Here is a 24,659-nt window from a genome sequence, read left to right as displayed (position 1 = left end):
AATGGAATGTTATAATCGAAGTCAGACTTGGCATTATACGTAGTTTAATTTAAAATAAAAAAGTTATTATAAAGTGAGATTAAGATATGATAAAAAGCTTGGTGTTATGTCTTTAAACACAATTTACAGAACTGACACTTAATTCTAAAATACATGTGGATAATCTAGAGAGTTAATAATTTTGAAAAATTATTTTCTTTATTTTATATAAACAGATGTTAAGATTTACACACAACAAGTAAATTAGGATGTGACAGAATACCGTCAGCAATTTAAAAACTAAAACTTGTTCAAGAGCTCCAATCACTCACGATATTTATGAAGAAACAATTGTGTTCATTAAATACATATTACTCTGTTAGTTAAAAAAAATCCCTAGGCTTTCCAGACGAGGCAAGCATTGCAGTTTGTGTACAGATTAATTGTACTTTGGTTATTTCAAATTGATCCTATTTTAAAACATATTCAATAAATATGTTACTATGTTTAGAAAAACATTAAATGCGATTTTTGTTTATGTACTTGTTTTTCTGCATAGTGCTATTTATCAAAATGAATATCAGATAGTATTCTATAGTGCTCAAAAATTGTTATGCTTTCCCTAAGAAACTGAATAAGCTTTCTGGAGTAATAAATAGATAATATTTAATAGTCTTGTCAAACTATAGGAAACAATGAAACTTGAAGATGTCATTTGAAATTTTGGCATTCTAGGATTAGGAAGCAACACTTCTCTGTTGATTACGACAAGTGTTTTCTGATGTAGAACAAGTAATAAGGTATTTGTCAATTGTATCTACAGCTGATTCACATGTACTTGGTTACCTTGGTTTCACTAATTACAATCATTTGCTCTTGATTTGTCTAAGGTGGTAAATGATAAGTGATTTATAGTAAAATGGGCTACCAGAGTGTCATTGAGAAATACCTTTTAGAAAGCCATTTTTAGGAACCTAAGAAAGTATACTCTTGGCCGCTCATGAAATCTTGTTTCATTGTTATTATACATTGGCTTATCAATATGTATGCCATATTTCTGTTGAATTTAACTTTCTGTTTCATGTCCAGATTTCATAATCTAAATATCATCATTAGTGTGTCACATATTTCTTCCAATTTTGTCCCTAAGAAAAAATTGTCAGGTGACATCATCTTTAGAGATTATGGATTATGAAGGCTTTCTACTTGGGTTTTTTCTCTGTTAAGAACTTCACTAGAGATTTTTTAAAATATTCATTCTTTTTCTACTCACCATTTCCTAGTTATTTAAATAATTTAGAGCCAACATTTTTTTCCCAATACTTTGAGTAGTTAAGAAACATCTATCTCAGAGGCCTCTGCCGAAAGTCTTACCCTTTACAAAAGAATACAGACAGATTTTTGGTTCCTGTCAGGTTAAGACAAGAAAGATATGATATCTTCACCCATTATTCTTTATACTGCCTGTAATCCTTCACTTCTAAGCAGCTGGTGATGTTGGTAGTTTCTCTTTTTTCTGCTTACAGGTATGGATCTCTTCTCCAACTGCACCGAGGAATGTAAAGCACTGGGCCACTCAGATCGGTGCTGGATGCCTTCTTTTGTCCCTTCTGATGGACGCCAGGCTGCCGATTATCGCAGCAATCTGCATGTTCCTGGCATGGACTCGGTTCCAGACACTGAGGTGTTTGAAACTCCAGAAGCCCAGCCTGGGGCAGAGCGGTCCTTCTCCACTTTCGGCAAAGAGAAGGCCCTTCACAGCACCCTGGAGAGGAAGGAGCTGGATGGACTGCTGTCTAATACACGAGCGCCTTACAAACCACCATATTTGAGTAAGTATTACATAAAAGCCTGTATCAAAGTGTTATCTTTGAGGGAATAAAGTTCAACACGCCATTCTTCTTAGTGAAAACAGAGTTCAGATTGTTTTCAAAAACAAGGGTAAAAGTGACTCTTGGGTACAGACAGCACTTTACTATGGAAAAATAAATATGCTTAACAGGAGGACGGGTTGTTAGGATGTGGTTGTTGACGACAATCAAACATAACTTTTGATGTTGTTGAAAACATTTTTCAAATGCTCTTCGTATTTCCTTTGATTATTGCTTTCTGGCTTATTTGATTTCCATGTGTTTTGAAGGGCTTAATAAGGTGGGAAAACATCTTTACACACTTGAGTCACTGAGAGATCTCATTTTCTTATCAATACCAACATTGTCACCTAATCATACTTTTACCACAGTGACATTAAACACATTAGGCTAAATTTTGAAATCAATGCAGCCATCACTTTGGCCATTCAGCATGATTTAGTGATATGTTGGTATGGAGTCAAGTCTTTGATCAGAATTGGAGGAACTACCTGATGGAAACGTATCAATACAGCAATATCCTTCATTTACTTAAAATGATAGTTCTTCTAATATTGAGACATTGATCATTACACTCAGCTCTTGCAATATTAGGACCATATTCTCTAAATGGATTATTTTATACAACCACTGTGAAAAATAAAAATGCTTTGAGATCCTGCAGAATACTTCCTTTGAGGATCTTGGTAATGAAATTATCCCATTTATTATCTGCTACATAGGAACCTTTTCCTTTTAGTTAATGGATAAATACCACTGACAATTCAATATTTTAGTCAAACCACATAAACTAATATTTAATAAGGATAAAAATTATAACAACTCAATCAAAAGATGACTTTTATCTTATATAGCAAATCCAGTGTACATGATGTTTTCTTACTTTCATCTTCTAGTGCAAAAAAAATTGTGGAACCATAAGATAGAAACAAAAATGAGACAGATTGCAAATGTATCATTTCTTTTGTGATTTATGAAATGGGAACAAAAGAGAAAAATAAAGAGAGGAAAAAACTAGAAGAACATATATTTTAGTCCTTTTGAATGTGAATGTGAAGGCATGGGTTGAATGCATTGAGGCCATAACTTCTACTCTAGGCATTGATAATAAGAGTAGACAAGTGTCATAAGATTAAAGGAGTGGATGTACCGTTGCTTACATACATTGTGATGGCAACAATGATCATAATGTTTTATAAAGGATTGTGTTCAGCTTTTCAAATTATTTAGAAATACCATTACCCCAGCATGATATAGTATTTTAGCATTTCAGAACCAAATAATTGTGCTTCTCTATAAATTATTGATATTTGTTTTGCTTTATTTTTTAAAGTTTTATAACATACAAGAAGAGTACACATGCTTAAGGAAAGGAAAGTATTGAAATGTCTAACATAATAACTAAGATGTAATTTGGATGCTAAATCCTAAAGGTTAACTTACACCTCTACACACACTAGTGATTTAAAGTAGCCTAAAATCAAATTTTAATAAATGAGGACTATGATGCAGTCCTTGTCCTTCAAACTGAATTCTGGATTTTCAGTCTTATTTGTCATCAAAAACCAACCTTTTTCAAATTTTAAACAGTATGTTCTCACTATTGTTTCCCTTAAGTAAAAATATACTTTGTAGAGATACATTATCAATAATTTCAAGGCAAAAATTCAAAAAGCATATTACTCAGAGTAATTCAGATATGTATTTCAAAATAAATATAAATATCTTCTATTAGAATATATTAACTAGTAAGGCTACATTAAAATAGTGAAAAAATCAATTCTCCCTCTTTTGCTCTTAGTGAATACTAATCTTGATGAAATTTTCACTTACATTTAGAACTGAAATTTTAAACATCTACAAATGTCTTGTCTCCACTGACTAATTTTTAATCTTAAAGTCACAGTAACAATTTTTATTAGTAAACATATTAATGCTGCAGATATTTTAATGCAAATTTCTCGACGTCTTAAGAATCAAGTGTTTTTATTTAAAAAGCTGATTTTAGGGATTATGAAATATGTTAGCAGTTATGTGTGTTGCTAGAAATCAAAGAATGCATCTATGATTTTACCAAGAAAATTGATTCGTATGCATATTATCCAGATATGTACTAGAATAAATTGGTTTTTAAATATTCTGTTTTAGCCAGTTCACACTGCTCAAAATTTAGGGTTTGGGATGAAGTGTGACTTGCATGAAAAATAAGCAGAAATATAGCTATTTTTTTGTTTTTACTTATACTCTCCTTAGTTCTTCATATAACTTAAATCATGCGTGAATTTTTTAAGTTTCTAGTGTTTAATATCATCTTAGACACACAATTATCTTTAAAATTATGGCTTTGATTTAATAGGCATGGGCAATTGTATGGTTAATCTAATAGTACAAACTATAATCCAAATCTGCTCGTGACTATTTTGCCCCAAATTTGCATGGTAATAGTTGTTAATACTTGTATCATTTATTATCAGGAATGGAAATAGTCTCATCTTATAAATTGAAAAGCACGTCCCTTATGTAATTAAAGAAGATAAAAATTGACACTAATTACTTGCTTTTAATCAGAATGCTTAAATAATTATTGAGGTAGCAGTTTTTCTTTTGCTAAACTTGCGTTTAGTTTTTTAGTGAACATAATGTACATTTGCTGTTAAGAAAAGTAGCTGTATATTTAGTTACTTTTGTAAAGCTTTAAACAAGCTTAATGAGGCTACCACTGTCATTTATAAAGTGACAGAGAAATGGTCATATGCTTAATAAAACAAATGAGATCGTTGTCTAGACCCAAGAACTTTGCATTTCTATACCTCTGATTGCTAAAGTTAAATTGCAAGAAACCAACTCTTACACAAAAGTACCTGTATGCACATGTTAAAAAAATGTACTTTGTGTTTTTCAAAAAATGCCTAAATGCAGTCATATTTCCTTTTTTTAATATATAAGAAAAGATCCATGAAGAGTCTACATGATGCATTTAATGAAATGGAACTTATTTTTTTAATCAGAAGTAATTTTGAACACATCTATTAAGGCTTGCCTCATTAGTCATGAGCACTTCATGAACATATTTTCTCTTATTTTTGTTATAATGTTCTAGTTTGCTAATTCTCTGATAAAGACCAAAGGGATGCACTGACAGATTGAGGAAATAAATTTAAATATGTAGAATGCGATTGTATATTCAAAACACAGTGTTCAGGTTTATCTTAAAATGTTAATGAATTTTAGCTTAGTTTTACCTTTAATTTTTTCAAGTAATAAAAAATACTAAAATATCATTTTAACTTTTAATAAAAATTCATTACTTTTTCAACACATTAAAATGAAACAAAAAAGTATTCTCTGGAGTTTGAAAAGAACGTTGCATTTTTATCATGAAAAATTCAAGAATTTGTTTAGCATTATAGACATCTTATTTAAAATAACTTAGTCTTTCAAAAGACACAATAAGTTATACATAAAACAGTCTGGTTAGTCTCAGCAAATAAAGAATATAAAAATGATTTAAGTTCAAGAGTATAATTGATAAAGGCAATGTTGTTAATATTATTTAGAAAGTCCAATAGTTAAAACAATATTTTTAATGTTATTTTTGTAATGTCACTTATGATTTTGGCTTCACATTTTGGATATCATCCTTTAAGATTTTTGTCAGTAAACAAGCATGTCTTTTAGTTCAAATCAGCCTAAACAATATGGTACTAAAGGTATAAGGATTTGTTATTTGAAAAGTTATTGATTTCTTGTCAACAAACGTAATCATTCCCTAAGAATTGAAGATAATCATACGATAAATAATCAATGAAATTTCATCTAAAGTATAGTTTCTTTCATTTGTATCACAAAATATACTTTCTTTCCTTTGTTTAAAAGGTCCTGCAATTGGGGCTCGCCTCATGGCCGAGTGGTTAAAGTTTTGCATGCTTTGCTTTGGTGGCCCAGGTGCCCGACTTCAGATCCCAGGCACAGATCCACTCCACTCATCAGCCATACTGTGGAGGCGTCCCACATACAAAAATAATAGAGGAATATTGGCACAGATGTTAGATCATACAATAATAAATTCTATTGAATAAAGTGAAATAAACTACAGTGACAATGCTTTTTAAATCCTAAATCCGTGACATTTTCTAGAATCATAAGACTGTAGGGTACCATCTATTGAAAAGTGTCACAGGTCCATCCTGCCTTTGTATCATACAACAGTTAGCCTAGTCCATATATGCCAAAAAATCACTCTAGCTGTCTTCTGACCTAACTTTATTTTTGCCTATTTTTGAGTTCTGTTGAAATTTCAGCCTAACTCACCCATATCATGACATAAGAAAAGATGTCAGAACTTGGAAACATTACATTTAACATATTGCTGACAGTTCACCTGGACATCTTTTCAGTAAACTTCGTTTTGGGAAGATTCGTTTGAGCATCTATCTTGCTTCTGTGGAGCACTTCAAGTTTTTAGTTGCTTGAAATTGTAAAGCATGTTTGGTTTAGTCACTTCTCTTCCAATTCCAGAACAAATATAGAATTCAAAATAAAACGACTTTTGCTATGGTACTCATTACCCTCATATCACATATCCCTGCGGAGTGTATTCTCTGCGATTTGTATATTCCTCTAATGTCACAAACATAGCATCACTTTATCAAATACTAAAGTCCACAAGTAAGTATTTTTATACATAGCCTTTTAACATTTCTGTCTCTCAGGTCCATAGAGCACTAAATGAATGAACATCTTTTTCATGATTTTTTTCTTTTCTAGTCAATATCTTAATTTCTGCTTGCTTTTTCTCCAAAGTGTGCTCCTTTTTTTATAATATCTTATTTCTGAGATTTTTGTTTTCTCACTCTTCTTTATAAGGATACATCTAAGTTTGTGAACCTAACTAAATTTCTCACTTTTTTAGTTTATCTCTTTGTGACAAACCTCTGGTCTTTCTATTTTTTCACACCAGTCTTTCTATTTTTCCATTAAATTCTTTTATCCAAACACTAAGAATTGATATCTCATAATCAAAATAGTTGACTCACCTCAACTCTGTGAACAGGAAACAAATGATAACTCAGAATCAGAAAAAAACTCAATCCCATTTCATTTTCTCTCTATATTGACTGATAGAATTTAATGTTCACTGAATTTTATGATATTTTACTTCTTTGAAAAATGGTAACCTATTCACAATTCCTGTCAGTACTCCAGTTAACCAATGCAGCAGCGGACTGGAACTTCCCTATAACTAGATAAATGAGATAGTCTACCATCTCGTTTCTTCTACTTTACTTGCTGAGTGATGGTCGACTTCAACTAATATGATTTAAAGTGAAAGCTATAAAAATCCTTCTAAGGTGGAGATGTGAAACAGAAGAGTTCATTTTATATCTATACATCTGGCAATTTCTGTAGGCAATTTATTTTTTACTTATTCACAGATTAGTGCTTCTCTTTGACTTATCACGTCATTTAAAATTTGTGCCTTTGGTTGCATCGGAACTAGTTAATATCCAGTACTCTTTTGGCATATTTAGACTCATTACCCAGCAATGTATATTACCAATGGTAAATAATTATGTGATGAAAAATGAATGAATGGATGAATCAGAGTTTTTAAAGTACCCAAGTTTTTCTTAATGCCATCACTATACTTTCATTTAAACACAGCTCTGCACACACAGTTTTTGATATCTCTAGGCAAACTTTCTTCTTTTCTTCCAATTATTTTGTGGGGCGGGATGAGGAAGATTGGCCCTGAGCCAGCATCTGTTGCCAATCTTCCTCTTTTTGCTTGAGGAAGATTGTTGCTGAGCTAAGATCTGTGCAAATCTTTCTTTATTTCATGTGGGATGCCGCCAAAGCATGGCTTGATGAGAGGTGCTAGGTCCACACCTGGGATCCGAACCCAGGAACCCCTGACCACGGAAGTGGAGCATGTGCAGTTAACCACTATGCCACCAGGCAGGCCCTATCTTCCAAGATTTATAAATTGTTTTAAATTAGTTTTATTTCTCTCTAGCTAGTACCTACAAGTTTTTAGGAGAGGACGTAGATTTTGAATTCATTCCAAATATAGAAATGCTTCTAACCTAGTTGTTCTGTAAAATATGATGGAGTTCTTCAATACTTTGAGATTTTAAACTTCTCTTGACTTATTCTAAGAATTTATTTTATATCCTAAGGAGGAGTTAAATTTGTTTCATATTTCTTAACTCTTTTAGAACTTTAATTACTCCCCTTTCTTACTTGGTCTGCGAGATAATCATTCTTTTACATATTTTATCTACTAGCAGCTTTCATACTTTAGCTCTCATCTTCTTTTTTTTTATGAAGCTATAGATATATATTTTCTTTTGGTATAGTCAGTTATTTTTCTTATTTAATTCCCATTTAGGAGTCATTTTATTGCATGTTATTAATTACATGTTTGAGTTCATAGATATATAGTTAAATAAAATGGATATTTAAGAGTATATAGAGACGACACCTGATAGAAGTAATTTGTCTTTGTTCAACATTTTCCACTCCTTAGTATGTGAGTCCTCATCTATTATTTAAAGTAGTTTATTTTGTGCATACTTTGCATTTTATTGAGTTAACAGCATATTAATATTATTTCTATACCTCGCTTTATATTACAGATCATTTCCATCCTCTTTCTTATTTTGTACACTGGAAATAAATCCATATAAGCATTTGTCCATCATGTGGGCCTAACGAAGGAAGATTATCAATTAAGATATAAATAGAATTATTCAATGAAAAGAAATATCTACTTGGAAATTTTTTCTTGCCTCATCAAACTGAAGATTTATGGGTTGAAATTTACATTCACTAAGTTATAAAGTATTGTAAATAAGTCTGGAATATATAAATTCAATTGCTTATAAATATCATTAAACATTATTTAATACTCAATGTGCCAGACTTTTTTTGGTGAGTCTGCGTCCTCTGAAATCTTTTTAATAGGAATTAGACAGCATCACTTAGACAATATAGTTTGAAAACTGTTTTGGACTGTGATGTTCATTGTTCAAGATTAAATAGTACTACTGAATCAAGACTAAACTCAGCATAATGTGAATCAATTTACTGTTTCCCAAAGTACAATAAAAATCTTGAAGTTTTATATTGAGGTCCAATAAGACTCCCTAATTATTGCATTAGTGGTTCCTAATCACCTACATCATTTGGATGGGGAGAGTGTAGAAGATTTGAAAAAATTGAACCCCAGAAATTACATATAAGAAGACACGGATAAAAACAAATTTCAAGGTAGAAATTTTGCAGGTAAAAATCAGTGTTTTATTTCTGATTCTAAATTGATACATTATGTGACATTATATTCATACATTATGCTTAGGCACATATCCATATTCTTCTCCCAGAGATACATTTCTTTTAACTGTAAGGATTCGAAAGATCATATATGAAATTTATTTTAATAAAATTTCTACAATCTGTACAATAGAGTGTTATTTAAATTAACAATGATAGCTTTTAAGTCATTGAGTTCAACAAGTAAGTATAAATATATTTTCTGTGTTTTATCTTTATGATTCCGTTTTATGGAACATTGGGCATATATACACCCCATATAAAAGTATTATATTTTGTTTAATTTAATTTTCAATTAAATTTATCAACTACCAGAGAAAGAAGAGACAGTGATTATGTTTAAGAGTAAAGTTATTTAATGACTGGCTACTTCATTCTCAGAAGCTGTTAACAGGACAACATGGTGCTTTTTGAGAAAGAAGATAAGTGATACAATCAATTTTAGTCTGTTCCTTTATTTTTTAAGGTACCGGTTGTACTTTTTGAAGACCAATTCACATTGCGTAATGTAATGAAATTAACCATGACACTCTAGAGGAAATAGAAGTCTTTATTATGAGGAAGACATTGTTCTTACTGCTTATAAAAATGTAATCAGTAGGACATTTTTCCTCTTTTAATGTTGGCATCAGCCAGAATTCTACGCTAGATTCCAATATTACCTGTGTTGGATATTTAATTGTATATATTATGCATTCTATAAAATCGATTTTAGTTTGTCATCAAGTGTTCTAAGTTTTATATATATCTGCCAATAACTATATTTCAGCTGAAAATTGGACAATTACTGCATTATTCCATATAAAGAATATATGCAAATATTTTTGTCAAAATTTTCAAATAAGTGTATTAAAAGAGAAAAAAGACCTGAGCCTAAAAGTAATAAGTAATACATAAATAAAATTGATATCAAATGTATATTTCCTGGGTTAAATTCTGAATCTCTCTGGATAAAGAAATAGCCAGGGTAGAGAAGTTCTCTCATACCTAACTAAACATTTAGTTGGCTTTTGTGTCAAAGTGCAACACATGGTAGAAACTTCTGAGTCAACAAGGGCAGCAGTACAGCAGTAGATCAAGTGTATATAATACGTTGTCTTGATGATGTACACCTGATGACGTATGCAAGATAGAATATTTCACATTTAGGTTTAATTGAAATGGTGGTAGAAATAGGTCCTTGGATGTGAGAGTTAATGTGATAGTTTGGCAGTTGCTGTCATTTTATTCTTAGCAAATGTTTAGAAAACCTGGAGGCTGACCCATAAAATTAGTATAAAATTCTTGCACCATTTTTTTCACCATATTAGTAAACCTGATGTCAGAACTAATCGCCTTGCTAGTCACTAATATTGTGGACTTAAGGTTTATATGCCATAGAATTACTCATCAGACGATTGCATTGCAGGTCATGAAATCCAGATCTGTTTTTGTAGATATGTTTTGATTCCTGACTTAGTTTTTTTGATAAGAACAGTGGAAATAGAGAACAATATTATGTAGAACCCGTAGAGTTCTACTAAACTATATTTTTAAACGTTTATTAAATGATGAATAAATTAAGGCATATGCAAAAACAGAAAGAATAGTGCACTGAACTCTCCGTGTTCTTTGGCCTATTCTTGGCCAAATTTGTTCCATCCAAATGCCAACACATGCCCTCTGCTCAGATTTTTAAAGCAAATCCAGAGATCCTACTGTTTAATCCATTAATGTTTCAGGATATGTTTATTAACGATAAAGTAAGTATATTTTGGAGCCTGCCTGGTGGTGTAGTGGTTAAGTTCATGTGCTCTGCTTCAATGGCCTGGGGTTTGCAGGTTCAGATCCTGGGTGCAGACCTATACACCACTTATCTAGCCATACTGTGGCAGCATCCCACATACAAAATAGAGGAAGATTGGCAGAGATGTTAGCTCAGCAACAATCTTCCTCAAGCAAAAAGAGAAAGACTGGCAACAGATGTTAGCTCAGGGCAAATCTTCCTCACCACAAAAGAAGAAAGAAAGAAAGAAAGGAAGGAAGAAAGGAAGGAAGAAAGAAAGAAAGATGAAGCATATTTTTTAACATAATCGCAAGAATGGTGTTTCTCCTAAAAGAATTTCCCTATCATTTATTGTCTAGTTATTGTTCAAATTTCCATAATTTTCTCATAAATATTATTTACAATTCATTTGATTCATGATTAATTGAGGTTTATAGATAGCAACCCATTTTTATTTTTTATTTTTAAACTTTTTACTAAAGTATAATATGCATATAGAAAAATACAAAAATCACAAATGCATATCTCAAGAGGTTTTCACAAAATAGACACACCTGTGTAATTAGTGATGACAACATTAACTAGGCACTGTGTCCAGTAGCCAAAACATCACCAGTATCTCAAAAAGTTCAGGATTCTGTTTCCTTCCAGTTGTTACTACCCCAGGGATTACCACTGTGCTGGCCTCTAACGAAAGATCAATTTTTCCAGGTTTTAAATTTATATAATTTGAATAAATGAAATAGTATAAAATGTTTGGGTTTCACTAAAATATAATAGCCAGCTATTCTCTTTGATAATATAGGGAAGGCAATCAGCATAGCCTACAATATACCAGTGCATAAGCTAAAAAGACAATTTAGTTAGATGTGTTCTCCTTGGATATGATTTCTCTTACTATCTTTGGAGTTCTCATCATGTCTAGTCTTTCAAAATGCCTGATACTTGTCCTTATAGCTTTCTTATTGATTGAAACATAATATTCTATTAATTTAGTGGTGTTTCATAGGAAAAATGTTTAAATGAATTGATTTGAATACTATATTACAACCAGAGAGTAGAAAAAATTGAACTGTCTGCATTTCACACTTCCCTGAGGCTAGATTAGAGGATTGTGGCCAATTGGACACTATCATGCTTAAAGGAGACTCTGAGTAAATTTTAGAGGTTAACATTTTGGAAAATAGCATATCTTAGGAGAGTTTTAAAGGATTGAGGGGCTGTGAATTGAGAAGAAAGGGGAGAGGTGATATAACAAATGTTAAGTGTTTAAACAAATACTACACAGATAAGATAGCAATCAGTTAATCTTTCTTTATTGAGAGCAGAAAAGAGAAAATGGATCTATATTGCATCCTGGGAGATTTAAATTACACACTATGGGAAATATCCTGACCCTGACATTGGTATTTGCTCCTGAAACACTTTACCTAGAAAGCTTTACAAACTGCAGACGTATGCATATGCCAACTGTGATTTGGGGAAATAGCACTTTCTATCCCCATGATGCACTGCCTACAGAATGCCTTTCCCAACACTGGGGCTGGTAAGGAGTGAAGAGGATGAGGCTCAGTGTTACTGGAGAGTCAAGGAAAAGCAATTGAGAAAGCCTGAGTTTTTATCTATTTCTTTCACTTCCTTTTCTTATGTGGATGACATCTTAGCTCTCTTACTTTTGAATTTTGAAATCACAGTTTTAGAAGAAAATTTGGGGAGATGTGTAGATTGCAGAAGCTGAGTATGAAAATGTCTAATATATTTTATATGTATGTTCAGTAAATAACACAATTGTGTCTATTAAAAGTATGCTTCATACTTTAAGGTTTAAGACTTCATATAATATATAGTTATAATTTATAAAAGGAAGACAGATGACTATAGATTTTAAATATCTTATCTTGTCAAATGTTGAATCCTTCCTTTACTAAGTTGGCTTGTTTCTTATATAATAAGAGTTTTCCACTTTTGATATGACGTTATCTTCTGCTGAATTTTAAGGAAATTCCTTGGTGTCAGTTACTGTGAAATGGCTTACAATCATATAAAAACGAGACATCTATTATTAATGATTCAAGGTCAAGTTGCCTACTCCCCTTAAATCTAATAGTAATACATGGCTTCTTAGTTATTTTAGAAGATATGATAAGCAGGCTGTATATAATCATTATATTTTGGGTAGATATTTTGGAAAGTAAATTAAAATGTAGTGTTAGCTTGGTAATGTGGAAGCATGAATTAATCACACAAAAAATAAAATGAAAGGGAAAAATATCAAATGGGGAATTGTAAGTTAGCTAAACATTAATGTTAAATTTAATAATAGTAGTAGCTACTTCTGAGTGCTTGTTTCATAGGCATGAGAACGTGAAATAAGACAAAACAAGGCACCAATTTTATATATACACAACCAATGTTACAAGGTGATAGTTATTCTCATCAATCAAAGGTCATGAAATAAGCCCTAAGAATCTCAGGCTATAGAAAAATAACTTTAGAATTAGCTATATGAATATTTTGTAATTATATAAATATACTTAATCATATATAGGCAAAGGGGTTGCTTAATATTAGACAATGTAGAAAAGTCTTTTGTTGATTGAAGTGAATTCTAACTCCTATGCACTTGAATTAAGCTAAAGATTTGGGAAATCTATATTTTTTAATTATGTCATGAAATGGTGTACAGATAATTATTTCTCAAATTATAACAACAAAATATTGACTCATTGAAACTACTGGGAAAGGTAGTTTTTCAAAAATTCAGGCTTACACTAGAATTATTTTTAGGAAATACTTGACATTGAATAATGTAATTTTCATCTCTCACAATTAAAATTGAGCTTGAGAGCTAGAAACAATCCTTGAGAACTTAAATTGCTTGCTTTGCAGGAAGTCTTCGTAGAAATTATGTTTTCATAATGCTTATAAAAGTGTGCTAATATATCTAATATGGGGGAATACTGCCTTCCTTTTAAATGAAAATATTTAACGTAGTTTGCAAATGGCATACTACATTGCTTTGAAGTTAATTTTAAATCTATGTCCTTTTTAAAATCTTTTAAAGTTTTTCACATTTCCATTCCTTTCTAATTTCAGAGAGATGTCAATAGTTCTTATTAATTGTAATACTGTTATTTATTGTAAAGCAGTGCCATGGCAGTTTAGAACCATAACAACGTTTTTAAGTAGCTGCTTTAGGCAATTCTTCCCAACCTACTGACAAAAGCAGTGTGACCCACATTCAAGAAAACTTACTGAAAAGCCCTTAAAAGCTTCCAGGCACAGAGGTCTTCAGGTTTGTTGGCTCCTGAACTCAATTATATAAATGTTCTCAAGGCCTGCTCTATAGGAAAATGATTATGGCTTATGAGCTCCTCACCGACTGATGTGAAAATAAGATCAATATCTTAATTTAAAACATGAATGTAGTAACTGAATCAATTGAAATACCTCTGAGTGATATCTAGGGGGAAAAATAGAAATACTTTGAGAACTCTGGTTGAGGACGTAAAGGGCATCAGATCAACGTCAGTGTTAGTGATAACACAGAGAGCCTCATGCACCCTCATTTCGTATAAGGCTACTCTGCCTCCTGCACAGATCAACATATTCAGATCAGGTCATCTTAATGTCACCCGCTCTGGGCCCTCCTAGAAACACAGAAAAGCCTTTTAAATTATTGATACCCACCCCCAATACGTCATGCAAACCAACAACCCTCCTTTGAGACAATTTTGAAGAAAGTTAATAAACCAACTTCAGACAGATTACAGGACCAGGGAAAAGTGTTCAACTTCTTTTACAGTGTACGTGAAGCACAACTTGCTCACCCAGTTGGATTGTGGCGTCTTTAGTAAACACTTGAAAAATACTCTAGTTTTATTGTTTTCGGGATAGATTTTTCTAAGCATCGCTAATTTTATCCATTTAGAGTTTATGATAAATTGGAACTTTGAATTTCAGAAGATATCATTTTCTAATTTTACTCTCAAAGTATGCATGCACTTCCTTTGGACTCATAGCTTGCCGTGGAATTATGAGAGTGGGTCTTTTTTTTTTCTTTGGTTTATAACATTACATAAATTTCAAGTGTACGTCATTATATTTTGACTTCTGCGTAGACTAAATCATGTTCACCACCCAAAGTCTAATTACCATCTGTCACCGTACACATGTGCCCTTTTACCCCTGTTGCCCTCCCCCACATAGATATAAAGACTGGGTCTTTATACCCATCCTCACATCAGAGAAGTGGCGTACTTGAGAGCTCCGGTTATGCGACCAATCTGCCAGGGTTCGTATATAGATCCAGCCGGTTACTGACTTCGTAACCTCTGTAATTTCTTTAACTTTCCTATAACTCATTTTCCTCATCTGTGCCATAGATCCTCAAAAGCTCATTGCGGAGATTAAATTATTTAACGTAGTTAAAACAGTGAGTGCCTGGCCCAAAGGAAGCACTCATTAAGTGTTCAAGGCAACCATATATTCAGTTAAAATTGGAACAATGACATCAGCCTGAGTATGGAGAAAATTAAAATTCCGGGCTTAAATAGAACTAATTATGCTTTCTTTTACTTCCAGAGAAAAATCAGACTCCAAATGTTCTTTTCGCGATATATCACTATTTTACATCTGCAGTCTCTATTCTTTCACATAATACATATGTTTTAAATATACAGTATCCCTTTTTTCCCTTTCTTTTGCGAAACCAATGGAATGGATAGAATAGAACTAAAGGTATAATGCCTAGCAAAAACTAAGTTATATTTGTTTTCTGATGTTAGTCACGAAGCATGATTATAACTTTTAAAATTTCACATTCTCATGATTTTATTTAACTTGTGCGTTTATAAGGAGTAGAGATACTTGATTAGGTACAACAAGCAGTAAAAATAATCTGACAAAGAATACTCTTTTGAAACAACAGATTTTTGTTTCAGTATGGGAAGCAGCATATTGTATTTGGTGATTGGAGGAAAATAAAGAATTTATATTTGTTTAGGCCAGATTTTTTAAAAAGTGATACAAATCAATGTCCATATCCAATTTGACTTAATCTACATTTTGACAATTGTGCTGGCCCATAGGGTGAATTCTGGCCTTAGACAGGATAGTGTAACTGTTCTTATAGCCCTGTGTGAGAGACACAGAGGCCTAATATCATCACACACAATAAACGAAAACTGTCTGTCAGTGTGGAAAATTGGGTCTTTCTATAAGATATACCAAAGATATCTATGTCTGCTATAAATCAGTATTTGAGTACACAGAAGCCCAAAGATTTTCTTGCCTCCTTTTTCTTCACTAAAATCCTCTTATCTGATAAACCTGATTCTCTCAGTCAGCCTTATATTTATATTTTTGTACCTTTGGCTTTCAGAGTCAGACAGAACTAGCAAATGATGTCACAAGCCCATTTGAGAAATGCCCCCAAACTGCCCAAACTTTACTTTCTTTTTATGGTTTATTCATTGGGCTCGCTGTGTCATTATCATGACTTTATGATTCTGTGTGTTTTCTGTCTTCTGCCTTCCACATCACTTTTTCCTGAATAACAATAGACAGTAGTCCAAACCACTAGGTTCCAGTGCCCAAATTGCATTTCAACATCATATACTCTTATTTCTCTGTATGCACATGTCTCATTTGAAAGCAAAAATTTCTCATTTTTTATAAAATGGTGAAATCTATTCTATTTAATACTGCTGTTTCCCAACTATGGAAGAAATGAAATTTTAAAACAGATTTAATTGGTTTTTCGTTTATCATATCTGTGAATGAAATTGCAACGTCAACAGCAATTAAGCATTTTCTCTCTTCTCAGACTGCACTGTTCTTCAATGATTCCACCTTGTTTTTAGTTTCTTCTCTCATTAACAGATGAAGGAGATGTTTAGTTGATTAGAATAAAATGTCTTTGGCTATTTTTGGAAAGATTCGTTAGAGGGTAATCAAGGAAGGATTCAGAGAACTCTGCTTTGGGGCCAATATTGGAGCACCGTCTGCATGATTTTAGCTGACAGAGAAAAATGGCCTTCTAGGAGTCCAGAATTGCATGAACAAAAGTGCAGAATTAGCAAATAAATATGAAGAAGTGAATATTCTAGGTTGCCAAATCTATAAGATAAATCCAGGGGAAATATTGGAAGTTAAACTTTGAAAGCAATGTTTTGGATCAATTAAGACATGTTTTGAATGATAATACCAATAGTGATAGTAGCTAACAATTGTTAAGAATTTATGAGCCTGCCACTACTCTAAGAACTTTGCAGGTATTTTTCCCTTTAAATCTTACAATAACCAAATGAAACAAGCATTCTTGCTGTCTCCATTTTACAGATTATAAAATTAAGAAAAAGGGATGTCCAGTAACTTGCCCATGGTCTCATGGCTGATGAAAGAGAGCCAGGCTTTCTATTTGAGACCATCTGATTCTAGAGTAAGTGTTGGTAACCAGTTCCCTACTTGAATCTCAGGCTTAAGAAACCGGACACTATTCAGAAAGAAGTCAGTAAGGAGTTTTTGTCCGGCGTGGGGTTTTTGGTTTTGTTTTACTAGCAGATTGTCAAGTTTTGTGGCCACAAGGGCCTGGTGGAGAATGAAAATGACGGGATTACTATTAGAAAAATTTTGAAAAACAATTTATAGTATTAGAATCCTAAAAGTAGCAATGAAAGGTAAAGAAAGTAGTTATCAAGGATGGTTCTCAAGTCTTGAGACTGGATAATTGGGAGGAGATTGCATCCTCAATACTGCTAGCACTACTGTTAATAATAATAAACCTCATGAGCTGGGAGGGAGTCGATTTTGATTAGAAAATTGATAACCAATTAGGAACACCCTCAAAGTCTGTTTCGGTAAAAAGGAAATAGTTAGATGAAAAGTTATGTCTGATGTGTATATCAAAAATGCAGGATTTTTTACACTCTCACAATTAATAATTGAATTATTGAAATTAATTGTGAGACAGTGTAAAAAACAAGTGTAGTTCCATTTTTTAAATTTAATTTTTGGAAGTGAAAAGTAGATCCCAGGAAAGATGATAACTGAAAATACTAGAAGATTGAGATATAGCAGGGGTTACTTTTGGATAGGAAAGATTTGATCAAACGTATGCGACCTTTAATCACTTAAAATACGTTATTTTAAACGCCGTAATTAAAATCATCCCTGTGTCTTTACTCCTTCTGTGAATTGCAGACCAGATGGTCCTAGGGTGAAATATACTTGTGAGTCTCTCTATGATAGAAAAAATCTAGAAGCAATATTTTATTAAAAAAAATTCAGTCTCAGTTATAAAGTGAATTTACTATTAGTCTGTAATCATTATCTGCCTTATTTTTTTCCTTGTTAAAATTTGTGGAAAAAATGTCCCCTGCTTTTTTATAGGTTCCTAGCTTTTATTGCTGCTAATGTTACCTGAGACTTGAGATGGTGGGATAGCATCACTTCTTCGAGCAGCTCATTCCACCACGTTTTTTCTTTCACAATTACCCTTAGAATTGACTTATCAGCCACAAAGCACCCAGGCAGTCATTTTGACCTCAAAACGTTTTGTGACATTTGGATGATTTAGGGTGATGGAATGCAAACTCTTTCCAGATATGTAAAGTATAAACCCTGGAACCTCAACTGGGCTCTGTGAGGAGACACGTGGCTCCTTTCTTCTGTGTTCCCCCATCACAGTCTTTTCTGGCTAGCTCACCAAATTTAATGAAGATGTCTCTACTTTTCCAACTGGCTTCTACTGTCAAATAATTATTTATTTATATTTATAGACATTTGACTTCCATATTTTTTAAATTTTTTAAAAATTTTGAGAAGCTCTCTGTTGCAGTCACAAGAAAGTTCACATTTTTTGTGAGGAAGATTAGCCCTAAGCTAACATCTGTGCCAATCTTCCTCTACTTTGTGTATGGGATGCTGCCGCAGCATGGCTGATGAGTGGAGCAGGTCTGCATCTGGGATCCGAACCGGCAAACCCTGGGCCTCTGAAGCAGAACGTGTGTAACTTTAACCATTTGGCCACAGAACCAATCCCTACGTTCACATTTTTACCAGCTATAAAAATTTTTTGTATTTAAACCCTGCCTACATTTTTTTCTTTGTGTCATTCAGCGCTTGTCAGTTTCTTGATCCACCAGTTTTCCCAGGTCCTTGTACTTTGACATATTCCATTTTCCCTCTGGAATGCTCCCTCATCTACAGAACCACTCCTCACCACATCTGCTTGGCCTTCTCTTACTCGTCAATCGATTCAACTCATTTTACATTTAGTGAGAAGCTTTCCCAGACAAAGAGATATAGACGTTCTTCTTGTAACTTCTTATAGATTTTTATACATGATTACTCTTTTTAAAACATCTTGTAAAACAATTGTTTGCCTATTGGACTCTTAAATCTTTTAGAAGAATCCATGTGTATTCATTTTAGAGTCTCAAGACCCAGAACTTTGTCTGGAGCAAAGTAAACACCCATAAATGCTTAAAGACAACATCAATGAATCAGTAAATGAAACATCCTGAAACCAAGGAAGCACATGCATTTTCGTTTTTGGTTATCTAGGTATCTTCTCGACTTATGTAAATTGATATACTGAATGTCAAAACAAATAACTCCACAAAATCTTTCCATTTCCGCTCCTAACATGTTCTCCCCAGGATTTCGTCATCTTTCAACCTTTTGTGCTTTTCACGTCCTTTTTATTCTAGCCTTAACTATTCTAGTTCTTTTATTCTTTTTTCTGATTGACCACTTTCTCTTTTGTTTTCTCCTTACACCTCATGTTTCATCATCACCAACTGCTAATTTTACTAATCTATTTCTTTGCATTTGTCTGTCACATATAATTTACAAACACATACGTAAACATTAAGTAAATATAAGATAATCTTAAACCTGAACATAAAGGAGGATCCATTGTAGATATATGATTAGGGGCAGGAGGTTGTTAATAATACACGGTAATACACTAGAGGCAATTTATCTGACTTTCCTTTACGGTTCTGGGGTTTTCGTGTAACAGTGTTTAATTCTGTGGTATTTTTACTCATCATCATTATTGAATAAGTTATTTTCAGATTTTTTTCTTAGATATTGTGTGTCTTTTTATGGCATTGTGGCAACTACTGTGTATCACCAATGCTTTTCTTAATAATGATACAAAATTTTGATTTTTTTTGCAATAGCTTATGAAGTATGTAGATAGGTTTGTACATTTGTTATATTTTAATAATGATATAGATATTTTACATATAAATATACATTGCCAATACTGTTTAACCAGCATCTTTTACTGGCCCAAACAAAGGTTATTTAAAATTAGAAATTTTGGGGATTTATTGTGATACTTCTCATAAACAGTAATGTACAATATACTTTTATTTTTACTTACTTTACTATGTGATTAAATATTTGCAGTAATTAAGATGAACCCTAATCAAACCCAAAGTCTAAAGTAAATATGAATTTATATTTTAGTACATATGAATTTATGTTTTAGATAACTGAATTTTATTTATTTATCTCCTTGTGAATTCTGACATCTTAATTTTAAATCATTTCAGATGGAAATATGTGTAAAATTTGTCACATGAACTACAGAGTTACGAAATAATTAGAAAATGTGGTGCAACATTTTCCTAGAAAACCCAGTGTAACATTGGCCTCGGTGGTAACTAGTGGCATCTGCGGTATCATGAAGCAGATGCCTTGAGGACAGGGTTGCCGAGTTTAACAAACAAAATAGTTCACACTCAAATATTGCATGGGGCGTATGTATACTAACAAATTATCCATCGTTGATCCGAAATTCAAATGTAACTGGGCCCCAGGTATATTATCTGGCAGCCCTGCTCAAGGGATTATTGAATGCTACGGCCTTGGTGTTCCTAACCTGCTTTAGTCTGGGGGTGTTTTTCTGGAAACAGAAAAACAGTGGTCAGCTTCCAGTTTTCAATATGTTAGCATTTTAACTCCCCTCTAAGCCTGCAATTCTTGTTTTTCATGTGCTGTGTGATTTGACATAGAAGCAACGGAGTTGTGTGAGGGGAAATCAGATCAAGTAGCTTAAATAAACAGCCTTACTTTCACACACAGTTTCTAAGTCGCATGTGTTGTGTGTGTCTTTTTTTGAACATAAACTTGTATAAATTATGTTATAAGTATTTTATTTACAAACCCAGCAAATTTTCCACTTATATTCATGGCTTAAATATCGAAGGCTTTAATTAAATTATTTTGAAATCTTATCCCTGTTTAAGTAGGCTGTTAGTGGTTAATGAATTAGATATGTGGCTATATATTTGTCAAATGAAGTTCTTATGTATTCATTCTTAAGTTTTTCTCATCTTTTGTTGCTGGAATTTATGCTTGGTTTTCATATAAATGGTGAAGTTGTGTACATCGCTGGTAGTTGGTCCAATATTGTAATGCAATGATATTGTTTGTTGCAAATAGGTCCATACACGCATAACAACCCTATACTTATAGGAATAACCAATTGCATCCAAGCATTTTCCACCTTCTGCTTTGAAAATTAATGCTAATTTCAACCTTACAGGGAAGTAACTAATTTAATCTCCTTATAATGTTGTTTTGAAGGAAACTACTTGAAATATGAGTATCTAAATGTCAGTAAATATTATCAGCTTCATAATTCTCAAAGAAAACAAAAGAGAATCATTTATTCTTTAAAGGAACATATGGATATCTTGTTAAAGTTTCAGACGCACGAAATAAGAGTATTTGTCTAACAAATTAGAGTATCCTTTATCATTATTAAAGTAAGATATAACTGAGTGGATTGTCTTCAAAAGAAATTTCAAGAGTACTTCTTTATTGCCAGTGTACAGAATGTGATTTTCAAATAGTTCTGGAACAAATCACAGTTTCTATATTTTAGTGGATTAGTGTAAAGAATTCCAGAAAAAATTTTACTCTTATAAACATGGAAAGCAATATATGTTAGGATTCCATTCCCTAAATATATGCCAATGTAAAGTCGGAGCATTTGAAAAATAATTCAGTCTCCAAACTTGATTTTAAGACACCAATGAAGCAAGGAGGTTTGTTTACCAGAGGGAGCTTAGTATAATGGCCAAATTTGTTAAGCTTCCAAGGCGTAATTGTCGACATTTCTAGATAAATTTGGAATAATCCCCCTAATATATAAAATTCTATGTAAGCACATTGTCATAGTAGGGTTTTTTTTTTACAAGTATTTTAATTTAAAATTTTAGTATTTCTGGTGTTTAAAAAAAAGATATTTAAAAATACTGAAAATTCTTGTGTCTAGATAGAAAAGTTATACATGATTACTGTGTGTGTTTAGATATCTTGCTGAAATCAATTCAGAAGATGGTAAGAATCCAAGTATATTCTCTGATGAAGGGATCTAATGATACACTATCAGTGGTTTTTGTCATTGAGTTCAAAGCACTATTAATTAATACAATTAATTAGTGATAAAGATTTTTAAACTGAACAAAATTGCATTACTATAATTACATCTACCCTGTTATAAATGTTAGTGGTATTTGGCATGATTACACTAACCCACAAAATAGATATTTCCTGGGGAACCAGTTGTAAATGTACTGTCGCCTTTGTAGATGGTGGTTCTAAATTACACATACACACAAGCACGCGCAGGTATATAGAAATTTCTAAAAGCCTATGGATCCTCTATCTAGAAGGAACCCACGATGTTTCAGGAGACTTACTTTCTCATATAAAGCTACGTGAGTATATTGGTGTACTGTCACACTTGTGGACTGTACTTGTGGACAAGTAGAAGCCCGTGTTTTCACGGCTAAGTCTTTTACTTAATAATAAAATTTAGTTTAAAAATAAACACTGAGCAGTACTAAATTCTGAAATTTTCACTGTTAGTAAATTCAGGGCTTTGCACAGTACATCAACTCTACTTGATCTCTAGGGTACCTTCCAGCTTATCCAGTAAATTCCTTCTTTGTACACACCATTCTTAGTGAGAAAATGAGGCCCAATTCATTTTTAATCCACAGCCTAAAATCAGTATAGTCTCTATCACAGGAAAAATATAGCAGTATTGATAGCATTAGATTCTTAGGCGACAGGGTGACAATTTAAGGGTGACAGAGTTGCTAGAGCTAGAATTTCTACGGAGAGAATGTTATGCTCAACACGCTTCTCTCCTCACTTAGAAATGATCCATTTTCCTCATTCACTGATGCACATTTCTATTCCACAAAACTTCACTCGCTGGTTTATCTCTTTAAAAACCCATAGATTTAACTTTAAATTTAATAAACATTTATTAACTGCAAATTATGTTGTAAGCATTGCATACACGTATAGACTAAACTAAAAACAAACACGTGGCTTTAACATATTTCTTACATGAATGGTCTGAAGGATTGTTTGAGTCATTTATTTCACAGAGTTTCCTTTCTAAAAGATTAATCAAGTTTATATATAGGAACCACCTCCTCTAAATGAACTCTTGTTTTCTAGATATATTCTGTAATTCCTTGTCTCTGTCAAGCTAGAATAAAAAGGCATCCTGTTTGATGAAAGATAAAAGGAAATTTAGCATGAGGATGGTGTGAATATTGTGAAATAAATATAGGAACTCAAGTTTATGCTGCACTAAGCTATTATTATTGGACAGAAAGACAATATCTATTATACTAACAGAAGGCTTTCAGTCTTTATATAATTTATAATAACATATAGGAGGTAATCAGTTTTTCACTTTATATATATATATGTTTTTTAATTTAGAATCTTTTTTGTAATTTTTTGTGAGGAGGAAATCAATTACAATGTGAACAATGTACAACTATATTTTTAAAAATGAAAGCAGGCCAGCCCCAGTGGCCTAGGGGTTGGGTTCAGCGCACTCCACTTTGGCGGCCTGGATTCAGTTCCCTGGTGTGGATCTACAGCAGTTGTCTATCATTGACTTGCTGTGATGGCGGCTCACATGCAAAATAGAGGAAGATTGGCAACAGATATCAGCTCAGGGCGAATCTTCCTCAGCACAAAATAAATAAATAAAAGCAAATATACCCATGTTCAAGTGAGAAGATAAAAGACAAGTCAAGCAGTGACCAACTTTTAATAGTTAACACTGCTGTGCTCATTTCTGGACTTTGGGGTTAAACAGAAAAAGAAAATTCTTTAGAGAGATTTTCAAAGAGAATCCTCAAAAATGGTTCAAGAGTAAGACAGAGGAAAGTTTTAAAAGAACTGATTATTCAACTAGACAGATCTCTAATGGAGGCTTGCTTTTAAACGATCTTTCCGTTTATAACATGCTTTTACACGAGGAACAGAGAACAGGTGCCTCTGACTTCTACAAGGGGTAATGGGCTTAAACTCTTGTGTGCTAGATCCTCTTGATATATAGAGAAGCGCCCTGACTGTGAGCTCATTAAACATCGGAATGCGCTCTGGAGTAGGTTACTGATCTCAGCCTCTGGAAGTTTTTCACTGCAGTGGCGTCTCAGTCATCAGGGATGTTTGAAGGCTGTTCTCTCTTGCAGTCGCAGAAGTAGATTAGATCACCTCACAAGCTTGATTTATTGCTTTAGCTTCTGTGGTTGATACTCTCATAAAGTATAAAGGATGTTTTGCTTTCTGCTATGCAAGTATAAGAATGTGAGTATTCAAATTATTAAATTGTCATTTTAGTATATTATACAAAATTGTTTTTCTCCAGG

The 24,659-nt window shown here is 32.7% G+C and overlaps 1 protein-coding gene across 3 annotated transcripts in view; it reads left to right on the top strand.

Annotated features, from left to right (window-relative positions):
* Nucleotides 1–24,659, top strand: part of PCDH10 (protocadherin 10) — a 61,640-nt gene that overhangs the window by 11,976 nt on the left and 25,005 nt on the right. For 2 of the 3 annotated variants that reach the window (XM_070609062.1, XM_070609065.1), the window contains exon 4: nt 1,506–1,811. In XM_070609062.1, the coding sequence (XP_070465163.1) occupies nt 1,506–1,811 (306 nt within the window). Of the gene's footprint in view, nt 1–1,505; nt 1,812–8,488; nt 8,766–24,659 lie in introns of those variants that run through there. The other variant, XM_070609063.1, reaches the window with a different exon arrangement.

The sequence above is a fragment of the Equus przewalskii genome, chromosome 2 (genome assembly GCF_037783145.1).
Source record: "Equus przewalskii isolate Varuska chromosome 2, EquPr2, whole genome shotgun sequence".
NCBI classification, from domain to species: Eukaryota; Metazoa; Chordata; class Mammalia; order Perissodactyla; family Equidae; genus Equus; species Equus przewalskii.
This window is presented reverse-complemented; position numbering and strand designations above follow the sequence as displayed.